This window comes from Cyprinodon tularosa, unplaced genomic scaffold, assembly GCF_016077235.1.
Source record: "Cyprinodon tularosa strain WSP-4 unplaced genomic scaffold, ASM1607723v1 ctg318, whole genome shotgun sequence".
NCBI classification, from domain to species: domain Eukaryota; kingdom Metazoa; phylum Chordata; class Actinopteri; order Cyprinodontiformes; family Cyprinodontidae; genus Cyprinodon; species Cyprinodon tularosa.
The window spans coordinates 1,904,598-1,921,555 of record NW_024039028.1 but is presented as its reverse complement, the minus strand read 5'-3'; the positions used below and the strand labels follow the sequence as shown (position 1 = coordinate 1,921,555).

Here is a 16,958-nt window from a genome sequence, read left to right as displayed (position 1 = left end):
GATTGTGGAGAATTTAATGTTAATCACGCGCATATTTTCTGGCTTTGTCCTAAAATTACTCAGTTCTGGAACGAAATACACAGTAATATTGTAACAATACTGGGTTACTCAATACCCAAGTCCGGTCTGGTGTTATACCTTGGTCTTTTGGACAATATCATATTTAATAATGATTGTTATTTGTTAAAAATTCTGTTGGTGGCAGCTAAAAAGGTGATAACCAGGAGGTGGTGCAAATCTGAACCTCCTACCACAAAGGAGTGGATACAGACTGTGATCTCACTATTTGAGATGGAGCTTCTATCACATAGGCTGAGGACGCAGGAGCAGCAATGCTTAGACAAATGGGAAAAATGGACAAACTTCACATCAATGATACCGGACTAATTTTGGAAATGGATGGTCCCCATGTGTTTTGAGTTACTAAAATACGAGTCTCCCCCTGTTTTTTGTTTTTTGCTTCGATTGTTCTGTACTTTTTGTCTACTATAGTTTCTATGTATTGTTTGTTAATAACGATCAAAATAAAAATAAAGTTATAAAAAAAAAAAAAAAAGATACCTGAGGTAACCATACCCAGAGAATCACAAATAACCACTATGCTTAATAAATTAAAAGACTCCCCCTGATTAAGAACACCTTCACCATTAACACAGGACTTAAAAAGGCATGGGAATCAGAATAAAGAAACGTTCACAGAGGAACAGTGGGTTGCAACAGTCAAACAAAGGTAAAAACCCATGAGGGATTCTTGCTCCAAACTGATACAGTTCAAAATTCTGAACCGATCATATTGGACACCAGTTTAATTATTTAGAGCTAGAAAAAGCGACTCTGATATTTGCTGGAGATGTAAACAGAGTCCGGGAGACATGCTTCACATGTTCCTCATGTTTACGAACCTAATCACACTGGGACTGCTTAACTTCTTAGATGATAACGTCAAAATAGAAAAAAAACCCAAAAAAAACAGTGGTTATAAACAGCCTTCGCCACGACAAAGCCAGTTCTATTAAGACACTAGAAAGGATAAAATATTACTAGCTATGCAGAATGGTAGGTAATACTTTCAGAGAATGACTCATCCACAAGATGAACGGTCAGATTGAGGCATAACGGTCAGATTGAGTGGTAATGCTCAGATTGAGGCGTATCAGAGTACATAGGAACCTTTCTTAAAACCAGAGAGGTGAGGCTCAAACAATATTGGTCCAGAATAAAAGATGAAGTGTGTGTGAACTTTTTATTAACTATCTTTGTTTTTTATATATCATATTTTCTTTGCTTTAGCTTCCCCTGCTGCCTAGGATTGTCAACATCGGTTTCACTGTATGTTTAAGCGTTGAAGGATTTAATAAACGTTAAAAATATTAAAAAAGAAATTTTTAAACATCATAAGGTTTCACTCATATTAGCACAACTTGGATGAAAAAAAGATGTCTGTTTAAATGTTTTCATCAGGATTGAACAGATCCAGGTGGATTCAGCTAAAGTTTTAATTAGCTTTAAAAACACAACTAGTATAAAACTGATTGGGTTTTAGTAAACACTAAAGAATAAAGGTTTACCTTCCACACAACTTTCCATCACAGTCTACAGACTGCCAGCCAAGGAGGGCTGAAGGCTTTTAAACAGCTTCCTGCAGCCAACCTACCTGCGTGGTTTTTCCAGAGCCAGTTTCTCCCAAAACCAGAACCACTCGGTGGTCCCGGATCAGCTGGACTATCTCGTCCTGGTGCTCGGTCACAGGAAGCGAGCGCCGGAAAGCGTCCAGCACCGACGGCGTCCTCTTCTTAGGAACCATGGGGATGCCGTTGTTCAGGCGGCCGCTGGCTCTGGTTCGGTCGAAGCTGCCGTCTGAAACGGGAGCAGAGGTTCAGCCCGATTCCCCTGATGGAGGTCGGCCTGTTTGATCAGCTGGCAGATGAATCGATGTTGGCGTCTGCAGAAGTTCTAACGCGATCTGAAGACTTTAACCCCTTAAGCCCGGCGGCCTCACCCAACTGACACCTGCTCCTGTTGATCTATTTATAGAAATGGCCAAAGCACAGTCACATGGTGTTTCATCCACACTCCTTTCAAATGTTGCTTTAACATTTCTAAAACATGTTTCAGAATTATTTTTTCACAAATACAGCTATAATACTACTGTTTTATAGTTGTGTAAACAAATAAAATGAGATTTAAATTTCCACCTGCCATGTGTGACTGCCGGAGCAATGCAACAGCAGGTATTCATTTTTAGCCCCGCCCCCTAATGGCCGCCATCACTGGAAACTAGAGGCTCAGACCTTTCCAAGCAGGGGTCAGAGGTCATTGTGAGACCATTTCAGGGGATGGAACCGGCATGCTTTACATAAGCTGCTCTGTTATTCTTATTTTCTATTCAGGTTGGTGATTTTATTGGTAAATTTCAATGAACCAACGGCTAAATCTAAGGAGCAAAGGCTTTGCTTTATGCAGAAGGTCTCCAATAATGGAAATCAGCATATTTGTCTGATCAGATTCACTTTTATGAAGAGAAAAATGCATTTTGGCGCTTTAGGCTCTGTGCCATTATCCCATTTCCTCCTGTCACTCTGCCCACTAAACAAACATGCTTCAACTTTTTCAGCCCAAAGTAGCTTCAGTTCTAGTTAAGATGTGGATCTATAAAGTCTGAGGGTTCATCCAGAGTTTCTAATGGCCTTTCATGGCGTTTTGTTTATTTTGGAGGGCTAAATATTCTTTATTTTTTTCTGTTTAATCACCTATAAATCAGACATCATAGTTCCACCTGGAAAATATTCCTTGATGCCTTTCTGTCACATAAATACAAACAATCTTATTTCTAACTTTTAGTTTGGAAGCTGAAGTTGTTGAATTTGCTCCTAAGACCCTCAGGACTTAAAGGGTTAAGAAGACGCATCAGAGAATCTAGTTTATTAAAAACTGTTTATTGAAAAAATACAAACTTAATGGAAACTTTAATTAATGCCTATAAATCAAAAATTAAATGGACAATTGTTTCACTTATCTATAAAAAACAAATGGATCTCAGAAACAATTCAACCCTGGGGGGGGGGGGGGGGGGGGGGGGGGGGGGGCAATCTGACAATAGCAGCGGAGGAATGGGCAATAATGTGGAGAATAATGTGGAAACATGTGGAAAATCTGGATGGAAAATCTGCTAAGATTTTTTAATCACAGCTGCTCAAAAATGCTCACATGTTGGAGGAAATGTAGAAATCAAAAGGCAAACCATCATCGTGTCGTCTGGGACTGACCAATTAGAAAAGATTACTGGAAAGAGATAAATAATGCCTTAAAAGACATTTTCAAACAGAATTCCTTTGCAAATCAATTTGATGTTTTTGTTATAATTCCTCAAGACGCCTCACAAAGAAATAAATATTTAATGACTATTATATTAACAGCAAGTAAGAAAATCATTTCAAGAAAATGGTTATGACAAGACTGGATCAACTTAACATTTAACAAATTAAAATGAAAACAATAACAGCTTCTCTCAATCAAAGACTGAACTATTCTGTCAGTGATGGAAGATTTGTTTAGACTATGTACAACTTAAAAGATCTGATTTCAACTTTAGAGACCTAACTTGATTAAATCTCAACAATCCACTCTCCTGATATGTTAAATTGAATTCCGTTTAAGGTTTTTCTTTTTTTAGCTTTTTGTTCTCTATTTATTTCTTGGTTATAATTCTTCTCAGGGAAGTAAAATCACTGCTTTAGTTGGACTGTTATAATGCAAAGCCTTACTTCTTCACTTTGTTTCAAATGTTGGAGTTAATCCTGTGAAGTAGAGGCCTATTTCTATTTAAATGATACTTTGCTGACAATCAATAAAGATAAAAAAATAAAAGCTGTTTATGGACCAGCTAAGGGTCACCCTTCATTCCCAGCGCAGATCTCAGTCCCTCCCCTCCACTTGCTCAAAGCTTCCCCCATATTTCCATCAGACTCCAACACTTTTCTCAGTCTTGATGGAGTCTGATGGGTTTGAGGTTCACCTGTGGCTCTTTCTGCTAAACAACCACAGCTCTACTCTCTCTATCCTCTATTCTCTCTGTCTCCATCCCTCCGCCATGAACCGAGGAACGGAGCGGAGAGAAAACTCATTTTAAGGATGGAAAATAAACGTTTCCCCGAGTCAAAGTTGGTTGAAAGTTGAAAGTCATCTTCTGCTTGACATCATCATCAGATACGGCCAAACTACTTCCCTGAACTTTTCCCGCAGTAAGACATCAGTGTTACGTCTAAAAACCCCCCACCCCCACTTATTTCTACAGACAGGCGGATAATCACTTGATTCTGTAGCCAAAGGATTTCCACTCTTGGCGTTGGGATGGAGGTCGGCTCGCTCCTTCTTGCTGGGAGGAAACCTCTGCAGCAGGCTGCGGATGAAGTAGGCGGAGCTGGAGCTCAGGTCCAGGCAGATGCTGGGCTGAAGCTTGTCGGACGTCTCCTTCTTCCTGACGGTCAGGAAACGACTCGACCCTTTCCTGAAAAGGTCGGATAAAATGTGAGACAAATCAATAAACTGCTCTACAGTTAGCAGCCAAGTTCAAAAGAGCATCTATAACAGTGTTGCCAACTCCTCAGCAAGAAAACTCCCTATTGGCTGTCCTTGAAGGCGCTAGATGATGTCATTGCCTAATTTGCACACCTCATGTCATCCGCTGTAGCTCCCAGATCTGCTTCCTGCCAGTGACATGACGCTACATGATTGGCTGAACGTTCCCACATGATGTTAAACATTGTGGTTGCCCTGACAACAATAACAACATCATGCAGCGCTCGTGTGCTGAGTCTGTAGCATCTGTAGCGTTAGCGTGTCTAATCAACGATGAAGTTTTACCTGATTGAAAACAAAACTGATAAAATCTGTTTCTGGTGAACAAAGTAACTGTTAGACCATGATACACTATATTGCCAAAAGTATTTGCTCACCCATCCAAATTATTGGAATCAGGTGTTCCAATCACTTCCATGGCCACAGGTGTATAAATTCAAGCACCTAGGCATGCAGACTGTTTTTACAAACATTTGTGAAAGAATGGGTCGCTCTCAGGAGCTCAGTGAATTCCAGCGTGGAACTGTGATAGGATGCCACCTGTGCAACAAATCCAGTCGTGAAATTTCCTCGCTCCTAAATATTCCACAGTCAACTGTCAGCTGTATTATAAGAAAATGGAAGTGTTTGGGAACGACAGCAACTCAGCCACGAAGTGGTAGGCCACGTAAACTGACGGAGCGGGGTCAGCGGATGCTGACGCGCATAGTGCGAAGAGGTCGCCAACTTTCTGCAGAGTCAATCACTACAGACCTCCAAACTTCATGTGGCCTTCAGATTAGCTCAAGAACAGTGCGCAGAGAGCTTCATGGAATGGGTTTCCATGGTCGAGCAGCTGCATCCAAGCCATACATCACCAAGTGCAATGCAAAGCGTCGGATGCGGTGGTGTAAAGCACGCCGCCACTGGACTCTAGAGCAGTGGAGACGCGTTCTCTGGAGTGACGAATCGCGCTTCTCCATCTGGCAATCTGATGGACGGGTCTGGGTTTGGCGGTTGCCAGGAGAACGGTACTTGTCTGACTGCATTGTGCCAAGTGTAAAGTTTGGTGGAGGGGGGATTATGGTGTGGGGTTGTTTTTCAGGAGCTGGGCTTGGCCCCTTAGTTCCAGTGAAAGGAACTCTGAATGCTTCAGCATACCAAGACATTTTGGACAATTCCATGCTCCCAACTTTGTGGGAACAGTTTGGAGCTGGCCCCTTCCTCTTCCAACATGACTGTGCACCAGTGCACAAAGCAAGGTCCATAAAGACATGGATGACAGAGTCTGGTGTGGATGAACTTGACTGGCCTGCACAGAGTCCTGACCTCAACCCGATAGAACACCTTTGGGATGAATTAGAGCGGAGACTGAGAGCCAGGCCTTCTCGTCCAACATCAGTGTGCGACCTCACAAATGCGCTTCTGGAAGAATGGTCAAAAATTCCCATAAACACACTCCTAAACCTTGTGGACAGCCTTCCCAGAAGAGTTGAAGCTGTTCTAGCTGCAAAGGGTGGACCGACGTCATATTGAACCCTATGGATTAGGAACGGGATGTCACTTAAGCTCATATGTGAGTCAAGGCAGGTGAGCAAATACTTTTGGCAATATAGTGTATGAAGAGCTGGGTAGCGCTGTGGCTAGCTGTGTTCAGTAGCTAACAGGCTAGCCTCAGTTAGCCATATTAAGCTACACTACTTTTAATTTTGTGTCAACAACAACCCTTGGTTTTGTAGAAGTAGAATAACTGTTTTATTTGTGTAAAATCTCTTCTAAAGTCATTTTTAAGACGTTCCATTTGTCCTCCTCTGCCCTCAGATCTTCATAAAAAGAATAAAAATAAGCTTTAACCTTGTTAAATAGCAGAGCTCAGAAGGCAGGACTTTCCTTCCAGACTCACAATGACTGTTTTCTACTTTCGGCTACTTTAGATTAAATGTAAAATATTAGCAAATATAGGGAATAATATGTTGTGAGTCCAAAGTAAATTTGATTCTTAAAAACAGGTGCAATACAGTTTGTCCGAGTGGAGTTGCCATATATAATGACATCATAAGAAGGGGCGGGGCCTGAAGCAGATCTGGTACCTACACCTGCTGCAGGAGATTCTGATTCCCTAAAGGTTTTTCTTTCCGAAAAAAAAAGGAGCTCAGAGAGAAGGGATACCTTGGATGAAGAAACCTGCAGATTAGAGGAGTTTTAAAGAGACTTTTACAAAAACAAGGAAAGAAAAATACATAGAATTCAGCCACTTAGATCCACACTACATAGCAATAGGTGACATAAATGCACCATTTGTTGTTTGGCATCTAGCAAAACGAAAAAAAAAAACATGAAGAAGAAGAAAATAGCACCAGTGCAAAGACACAGAGACTGGAGGAGCACAAGTGAAATAGAAAATAGAAAATGCATTTATTTCATGTGTCATCATGCACAGCAGGCAGCCTGCTGTGCATGATGACAGTGAGAGACGGGCAGGCTTAAGGTCCACTCTCTCAGGAGGACAGAGTTTGGTGCTTGGATGTCACCAAAGTCTCCATCAACACAGAAAAAAGTAGCTAGATTTATCGCTAGGCACTTTTTTGTAATAAAGGCGCTAGTGAGTCTAAAAGGCACAAAGTTTAGCACTCAGTTGGCAACGCTGATCTAAAAGCATTAAAAAAAGTTTTCTACAAACCATTTATTTCTCTTTTTTAATCTTTCGTCTGAGTGAAAACTAATGAACAGAAACAGATCTAAGAAATGAATCCATAAACAGGATCCCCTCCTCTTAACGGAGCGATCTCTGACCGTTTAACAGACCTTCTGGTTCCTCCTCCCTCTGCTGCTGTTCATTGGTTTAGCTGCTCAGCTCAGACGCTGCATCAGTACCACAGAACTCACCCTTTGCTCCTGGAGCTGTAGCCCAGGGACTGGGCCAGTCGGTGAACGAAGGCCCTCTCAGTGCTGGAGAAGGAGGACGGGAACTCCAGCTCTGTTTAAAGGCAGAGGAGGGGGGGTGTTAGCAAAGGCTGCGGGATAAGGCGCCGCTTCTAATGCTCAGATCCGTATCAGAAGCACGATTCTTCCTGCACATGCGCCAACAGAAAGACTTCCAGGTAAGAAATACTTTGTTTTTCATACTTTTTTATTTGTTTGTCTTTTTCCAGCAGGGTTTCTTTTGAATGTTGTTGTATTTGTGTAAATATTGCATATTCTAAACACGAAAAAAAAAAAACTATAAACTCAAATATCCTTTGGAACGTTACTGCGACTGCTCTGAACATGTCCGATGATGACGTCCTGCAATCCAATGGAGAGAATGAAAAACGCATCCATTTCTTCCAGGAATGTCTATTTTCTTTATAATCTAGTCTAGCATTCTTTCATGTTTTAATTATATAATTAAGTATTTTCATTAATGTCATTACGTCTTATTATTCTGTTCATGCATTTGCAGGACGGATGTTCCTACCAGGATGGATCAGGTAGTGACATGCAGGAAGCTAATCACCGCTGTGCTGCCATGAAGCCGCCATGGCTCCATGAAGGGCTGCGCCATATATCCAATAAACTGAATGTATCTCGAGCTTTCCCACACGATAGCTAAAATGATTCTATCGCAGCCATCGAGTCCAAATTCACATGACTACATTAAGCCGTTTGCATCTATTTCACTGAGCATTTTATTTTTCCCCACACACATGAATGCATCATAAACCCCTCCTCTAAGCAGGATTATTTGCTGTGCAAGACGCACACTACAGCAACAGGCAAACTAAACATGGCGACAGCAGGTGTTTCAGCTGAGCGATATACGGCAGCGGTTTGGATTTCACGTCGAGGACGGCGAACTTAAGGCCTGATTTGTAAGACCAAAAACCATCGCTGCTAAAGGTAGCAGTATAAATTTATTCCACCACCTAAAAAGTAATCGGCTGCAAAATGGAGAATGTTGTAAACTCTGCATGTCAGCGTCTCCCCGCTCACTGATTAAATCGTTCAATCAATCAGCTGTGAAACCGATGGCCTTGGCCTCGTTAGAAGACGCGTTCCAATATGAGAGAAACAGGAAGAGACACTGTTTATAACGTAGGGGTGGGTATTGGCAAAGAAGTCACGATTCGATTCGAATCACGATTCACATGCCACGATGCGATTCTATCACGATGCATCACGATACTTGAAATATTGCGATGCATTGCAATATTTTCACTGAACACTGTAGTAAAAGGATACAGCCCTTACCAGTGGCTGACTGGCTGGGTATGATCTGGATCGTGTCTTCAATTGATACATAACTGAAAGCAACCGAATTCATACATAGCTGTATTTATTGAAATGACTTTTGGAGGTGTTGCCATGAAAACAAATACTGGACAGAAATATTACTATTACCGGCGTGGACACACTGACAAAAAGATCTTAGGATTCATCAAACTTAAAATAACAAAATAAGGATAATCAGTGCCGTTTACATGGCCTCAGTGGTCCTTCAAACCAATGAAACGAAAACATTAAAATGTTTCAACTTGAAAACTGAAATGATAAAAAAAAAAAAAAAAAAAAAAAAAAAATTTTTTTTTTTTTTTTTTTTAATAATCGATTCTTGCCTTCAAGAATCGATGCAGTAGATCACAACAATTAGAATCGCGATGCATCGATATGACGATTATTTTGCACACCCCTATTATAACGTCGTTTAAATGTTTTTCAGATGCTCTAATAGCTGTGATGTGATGTTCTAAGATAGTTTTTTTCTTATTTCAAATGTAAATTGTCTTGTTCCATTGGCAAAATGTCTCACTTACTTACTCAATTCAAGAAAAAATGAACTTATTTTAAGAACAAATGACTTATTTAGATTTACATTTTTTGCAGTGCTACTACTGTTTTATAATTAGTATTTTTTGTTAGTTAAAATAGGTTATTATCCAATCATTTGTTATTAGACATTGTTGGTTATTAAGTTTGTTCTTGTATTCATTTTTCATTTAAACACAGATGTTACTCCAGTTTCACATTTCCTGTGGACATCTTGATCTTGTTGAGTTTGTAAGATTGTGCAATAGTTAAGTAAACAAAGTTGATTCTGATAATCAAACTGTTTGTTCTCCTTTTCCCCCCAAATTGGAATCGAAAAAAGAATCGATAAAGAATCGAATCGTTTCATAGAATCGAAAAGGGAATCGGAATCGTGAAAATCTTTTCAATTCCCAACCCTAATCATTAGAGATATTCAAGTGGAAAGGGTGGGCACTAACTCAGAGGCTGAACCGGTCTGGTTCTTCCCCCTAGTGTCGGGAGCGTGCATTGCAGCCAGAGAGGAATCATTTCATTCTCTTTTAATTTTGGCAAATAAAGAGTAAATATGACCAAATCCACAGGATCTGTTGTTGATGGTGAGAGGAATAAGCACAGTTAAAGACCTGCAGGTACATGAATTTCTTCCCATGTTATGGAGGAGGAACAGATTATTTTGGGCAGCTGAATCATCCATTCTCTCCTCTCCTCCTCCCTTAACTTTGGGAAATAAAGAGCAACTGTTTCCAATTTCTATAAAGTTAATAAGTGTGTTATGTTAAACTAGAAATGTCCTTAGTCCAGCAATCTGTCATGTTTTACATTAGAAGGGGATTAACCAGAAATTCTAAACTCTTATTTTCGCAGGACGTCTTAATGTGTGCCCTGCTATCAGCCAGTTTCCATCCTCTTATATCAGCAATGAAAAATGAAAAATACTCTATGTGTTGGAAATCTGTGCTTGGTGACTGACGTTTATTTCTGTCAGGCTGAAGGGAAAAATGTTAGAGAAATACAGATTCTGTTAGAAAAAATGTATATCTTATCAATTTATTTCAAGTTACAGGCATTTGGCCAAAGAATATAAAGTATTGTTCTAAATGAGGAGAGCAAATATTTCTCTCAGGACCTGGTATTATTCAGCTATGCAGCCGTAGGTGACTGATAACCTCTGACCGCTCCTGTAATTCCTTTGAAGTCCAATAATAAAAGCAGCAGAACAGAGAGGTTTGGGCAGAGTTAAGTACAGACTTTTCAAGGGGTCTCACCCTTGGTCTGTCCTCTCTCTCACTTTTCTCTAAGAAAGAAAAGAATAAACCCTTTGTTTGGTTTTCATTTCTAGGACAATAAGTGGCTATGATTATTAACCCTATCAGATTCTCTTGGCGTTTAAAAAAACAACACAAAACAGCGTAAGAAAACCTCGTTAATGTATTTATTTTATAAATTTGTAAAAAGACCCACCGATTAAACGGAATGTTACGAAATTGACATGATTATATGAGCTGTTTTCGAAAAGAAATGATCAGGAGCGCCTCTAAAACGGTCAGATCCGCCTCTCTGGCTGCAATGCGCGCTCCCACCACAGAGGGGACAGACCAGTTGAACCTCGGAGTTAGTACCCACCCTTTCCGTTTGATTTCCTCAAATTATCATTTGTTTTGGGAATTGTAGAAGTGTTTTTTTTTTTATGTAAATTAGTTTTTTTTTTATTATAATTTGTTTTGGAACTTGTAAAAGTTTTTTAGATTTTGTAATGTTGGTTTGCACCTCCCGGCCACCGTAAAAGAGCTTTTCTTTTATTTAGCATTTTATTTAGTATTGAATATTTTGCTTTGTTTCCTGTTTGGTTGCTGGGATCTAATTAAATGTCTAATTCTGACACACAAACACATCATGTGGCAGAAAAGCTGTGAGCTGGTTAAAAAGAAAATTAATTAAAATACATTTGAAACCAAAAGCTTGAATGAGTATATCAGTGCAACTTTATGCACTCTATTGGTTTTGAAGGGAATTTAAACATTTGGTGATATATATCTTTTCTTCACATCGCCCAGCCCTAGGTCCATGCAGCCTAAATCATGCTTCAATCGCTAACAGGTGGTCTAACTTTACGTACTGAATAAAAAGCAGGTGGCGTTCGTGATGTTATATGTTAATCAGGCCAGACATGTTAATCAGTCTCATTTTATGCGTCCAGGTTGGATTTTTTTTTTTTTAACTTTTTATTTAGTATTTTTCCAATTTTACATTTAAACAAGCAAACAGACAAAAAAAAAAAAAAAAAGGAATATGAACAGATAAGGGCGATAAAAATATAGCAAAGATATAACAGAGTCCGGGTTTAGTGAATGTAGGGGTCCCACAAGTCTTAAAAGAAAAAGGGTTTATCTGTCGTTCAAGTCTTATTGAGGGTAAGTCCTTTCCGATTTATGTAATCAAACCATTTCCTCCACTGTTCTTTTAGGTATTTGTGCTTGATCCTTAAGTGGTAGGTCATTTCCTCCATCATGAAGATTTCCTCTACTATTAAAATCCATTGCGTCAGGTGAGGAGGGTCACTTTTAAACCATTTTCTGGTAATCGCTTTTTTAGCTGCCACTATCAAGATTTTGAGAAGATAGATGTCTTTCCGTTGTATTCCTTCACTCTCCAGCCAGCCTAAATACATTATTCGTGGGTCCTTGTGTATCTTATTATTTCTTCTGTAGCCTTTACAACTTGATCCCAGAAGGTTTGTATTTTTGTACATTGCCAAAATATATGAGAGTGACTGGCATTCATCTGTCCACATTGCCTCCAACATTGTTGTTGAGTATGGAATAATTTATTTTGTAATTGAGGTGTTATGAAGTAGCGTATTAAATTTTTCCATCCAAATTCCCTCCAGCCTCTGGAGCCTGTGGAGGAGTGTTGTGTTTTGCACATTGAAAGCCAGTCACTCTTTGACAGTTTCACTTTTAACTCTGCTTCCCATTTGGACTTTATATATAATGAGTTATTCCCATTTCGTTTTTGTAGGCTTTTATAAAGTTTAGATACAACTTTTATTGGGGTTTTCGTGTAAGCATCTACAAAGAGCTGAATCAACTCATTTCCCTCTGGTGATAATTCTTTCTCAACCTCATTGGTATAGAAGTGTCTTAGCTGCAGGTATCTGAAGAAATCTCTGCTATTCAGCTCAAATTCTCTTCTGATTTTATTGAATGTTTTAAATGTTTTTCCTTCTACTAGTGTGCTGATAGCTGTTATCCCCTTTCTACTCCAATCTATAAATGTGCTATCAGAGTCTTTTGGTTTAAATCTCTTTGACTGAGGGGGGCACATTAATAGTTTACTATCCCCTTCTGATTTGTATTTTTTAAGTACTTCATACCATATTTTAAGAGTTTCTTCTAAAATTGTGTTTTCTGAGGTTTTACTTATTCTTTCTTTTTCTCCAAGCCTGTTTTGTAATTGTATTTGGGATATGTTTAATTCTATTTGTTTCCATTTGGCTTCGTATTCAGGAGAACACCAGTTGATTACGTATCTTAGTTGTGCAGCATAATAATATTCTTTAAAGTTAGGGAGTGCTAAGCCACCATTTGTCTTATCTAGTTGAAGAGTCTTAAATTTCACTCTCGGTCTTTTACCTGCCCAAATAAACCTAGATATTTGTTGGTTCCACTTATTAAACTGAGTTTCTGCAATCTTAAATGGTATTGATAGAAAGAGGTATAGTAATCTAGGCAGTATATTCATCTTAATTATTTCTATTCTCGAGCTAAAATCCAGTAATAACTTTGACCATTTCAAGAAATCTCTTTGTATTGTATTGTTAATTGTGGAATAGTTAGTTTCCTGAATTTTGTCCAGATCTTGCATAAGTGTGATTCCCAGGTATTTAATTGATTTATTTTCCCATTTAAGTGTGTACCTTTGTCTAATTTCCTTACTTGGAGTATAGTTCAGTGGTAGCAGCTGTGTTTTTGAGATATTAATTTTATATCCTGACGCGTCCAGGTTGGATTTTAAAGCTCCTGCAGTCCTCTCCGGGTGCAGCACAGCCTCAGACCGCCTCTAGCCGATACGTTAGGAACCAGAGGAGCGGCTGTTCGGCTGAAGAGCGGCCATGTTGTCGTACCTTTTTCATTGCTGTAGCAAAACCTATCCAGCGCCAACTTCACGGCTATCTTGACTTCCTCGTCGATGTGAATGGCTTTGGGCTCCCTGGAGCCCTTGGAGGACATGTTGTGACGGCGGGCCTGGTTCTTGGGGGCCTCTGTCGGCTTAAACATGGTGCGCTGCAAAACAAAAACACAAGTTAATGGAAGTTTTTAACCGCCAAGACTGTTGGCTGATAGAATCAGAGGAAAAATTCTGTTAAAAACAGGATTACAGGCCGAGCATCAAACACTGCCGCCAATCAGCTTCATCCTGGTCCCACAGCTTTATGAAACTCCAATGCAGGGGTGCTCAAGTCCAGTCCTCAAGAGCTACAATCCTGTAACTTTTAGATGCATCTCTTCTCTAACACCTGAATCCAAAGGCTCAATCCCCTCATTTAGCCCAGCAGAGGTGTGGTAATGAGCCACTCATTTGATTCAGGTGTGTTAAAAATGGGGTGCATCAAAAAGTTGCAGGATAGTAGCTCTTGAGGACTGGACTTGAGCACCCCTGCTCCAATGGATCTCTGAAATCTGGATGATATCTACAGAATTTCAGGATAAAATGAAAGTTCAGCTGCTGCAGGTGAGAAGAGACGTTCTACTGCCCTCCTGTCCTCATCTGAAGGCCAAACCACTGATCATTTGTGAACTCTGTGCAGCAGATGGATCAGAATGTTGATTATGTGCCACTTCTCTCTGCAGCCTTTATGTTATTCACATGTTTGAAAGCCAAATAGCCCTGTCCAGGTTTCTTCTGGCCTCCTGGGTTTTAACCAGAACCAGGCCTAACAGCAGCAACGGATCCAAAGGACAGATTGGATTCTGGGTAGGATTCAATCTTCTTCCTAACCCGTTTCACAACATTTAGCCATTCTGCTTTAAATAAGCATCAGTTCTCTATTCGTTTAACTTTGTTTATTGCCCAAATCAGATTGAAACCAAACATAAACTGGATCAGTCTGATGATTTATCATTCAGGGATTATTCAGTGCTTTCATTTAAAAGGTTGAAACTATTTTAAGTGAATATTTAGCTCCTGTTATGAGATGAGCCGAGGCTTTGAGCCATATGTGTGGAGGGGGCGTTTCCCCGAAGTGTGTATCAAGACTTGCTTCATTTAGGGGAGGAGCCAAAATCAATGACGCCTGAAGCCTTGCTACGCTGCCCTACCAGGTGACAGGTTCGAGAAGCGGTTCAGCTCGCCCACAACTTCAGCAGGCATTTAAGCAGCCTGAATATTCAGTCAAGATGTGGGAGTTTGGAGGAGAGCTGCTGTCAGCTGGATAGATTCTAAGATTGGTACCTAGATTGGTTGGACAAGCAACCAATCTAGTTGGTTAAAACTAGTTTGGTTAGATGAAACAATATAATAATCAGAATTTGAACAAAACACTAGTTTCATTAGTGTGGTTAGCGTTTAGTATTCACTAAAATGAGATAAAACGGTGAACATTAAAATATTGCTCTGAGACACTGTAACCACAAAAAAACTTACCAAAGGATTTTATTATACACACCAATCACTGACAATTTCAAAGAAACATAAATGGAGAAAAAACAACAATTGCAAAAAAATCCCAGATTATATTACTAACTGTAGTTCCGCACTCCACCAGTAGGTGGCGACATGTTCAATGAGGCTTCATCTCAGCTTCACTGCCTCTTTAAATGTCCCTGCAGGACAACAATCTGCACAACTCATTTAGTTCTACAGGAAAAATGTAAAATATGATGTAAAAATACACACCTTTTAGTTTTACTATCAATATAGATACATACACTGATAAAAACCGGCTTATATTAAGTATTTATTGGGCTGAACAGGTGTCTAATTTAGCTGGACCCAACCAGAACCAGGAGTGGAAATAAATAAAAAGTTTGATTCTGTTAACATGAAGCAGGAGAAACATAAGCAGCTAACTGGACCGAAGCGCTCCTTCAAGTTCTGATGATGACTTTCATTTCACTGCTATCGAAACTTAAAACGAACTGAGAAACCGGCTTAAAACTAGCTAACCGGCGGGGAAGCAGCACCGGGAGTCGGCCGGTCCATCCCCGGACCGGTACCGGCCTCCTGCTGTCGGTGTTTGGGGGACGTACCTCGGAGAAAAACGTCTGAGCAGCTTCCTCTGGTGCATCTCACTCTAGCCGTCAGGTCTGACCGCTTCAAACCGGCTGATCCGGAAGTGGAAGCTACAGCACATCCGGTCGGATCCCTTCAGAATAAAAGACTCGTGTGTGAAGTCAGAGGAGAAGCGCATAAAATACATGAAAACAAAAATACTCTTTATTGTTTTGTCATCACATAATTATAGTTCTATATTTCTTCCTTGTACTATAGGTAGCTTGTGTTTTTTTTTTGTCTTTCACATTTTGCTACTTTAAAAAGGACCCTTTCTGCTATCAGCAAAGTTCTAAATAAAGTTTAACAGAAAGAAAAAGGAGCTCATAAAATATATCCGCTCACAATGAGCCTGGTTCTGCTGGAGGTTTCTTCCTGTTCAAAGGGAGTTTTTCCTCTCCACTGTCGCTACAAGCATGCTTAGTGTGAGGGATTGCTGAAGAGTCAATGAGTCGATGCAATCAGCTGGTTTTCCTTAGATAGAAAACTTTGAATCAATCTGAATGGATGATCTGGTGAACTAGAAAGTGCCTTGAGATGACATGTGAATTGGAGCTATAGAAATAGACTGAATAGAATTGAATTGACTTCATAATTTCAAAACTCCCCTTAGAATTATCAGACTTCTAGAATCCAGTCTTCCAGACCAGTCACCAGCTTCTTCTCTCCTGACATGGAGTTTCTGACTGTTAACTGCAGACCGTTCTATCTACCCAGAGAGTTCAGTGTGGTTAGCATCACTGCTGTTTATGTGCCCCCCAGCGCTAACACTAAAGAGGCCATGAAGACTCTATACCAGGCTATCTCTGAGCTCCAATCTGCACACAGAGGCTGTTTCCATCATTGCTGGGGATTTTAACCAGGCTAACTTGAAGACTGTTCTCCCTCATTTCTACCAACATGTGGACTTTGCAACTCAGGGTGAAAACCCTTTAGACCTGGTTTACTCTAACATCAAAGATGCATTCAGAGCAGCCCCCCGCCCCCACCTCGGTTCATCAGATTCCCTGTCTGTCATGCTTATCCCTGCATATTAGCCCAAGTCAATCAGGGCTAAACCGACAGTTAAAGAAGTCAGAGTGTGGTCTGAGGGCGCCATGGAAACACTCCAAGTCTGTTTGAATGCTCTGACTGGAACATCTTAAATCTCAGTCTAAGTCATAATGTCTCCCCCCCCCCATGCATGAAGCTGGTGCTGAGCTGGACAGCTCCTTCAGTGACAGACTGCTGCACTGTAAATCCACCAGGGAGCGTTATCACAGATCCTGAAATTACGTAATGAACATGAAATATCCTATTGCTCTTTTACTCATTTTATTTTGAAATATCTATTTTTTGATCTG

At 40.1% G+C, this 16,958-nt stretch overlaps 1 protein-coding gene across 2 annotated transcripts in view; it reads right to left on the bottom strand.

Annotated features, from left to right (window-relative positions):
* Positions 1-15,687, bottom strand: part of LOC119788487 (3'-5' RNA helicase YTHDC2) — a 41,154-nt gene extending 25,467 nt beyond the window's left edge. For both annotated transcript variants that reach the window (XM_038292843.1, XM_038292844.1), the window contains exons 1-5: positions 15,594-15,687; positions 13,469-13,628; positions 7,444-7,534; positions 4,311-4,507; positions 1,655-1,857 (exon numbers count right to left, since the gene is read on the bottom strand). In XM_038292843.1, the coding sequence (XP_038148771.1) occupies positions 1,655-1,857; positions 4,311-4,507; positions 7,444-7,534; positions 13,469-13,622 (645 nt within the window). In that variant the 5' untranslated portion in view covers positions 13,623-13,628; positions 15,594-15,687. The remainder of the gene's footprint in view (positions 1-1,654; positions 1,858-4,310; positions 4,508-7,443; positions 7,535-13,468; positions 13,629-15,593) is intronic.
* Positions 15,688-16,958: the final 1,271 nt, after the last annotated feature.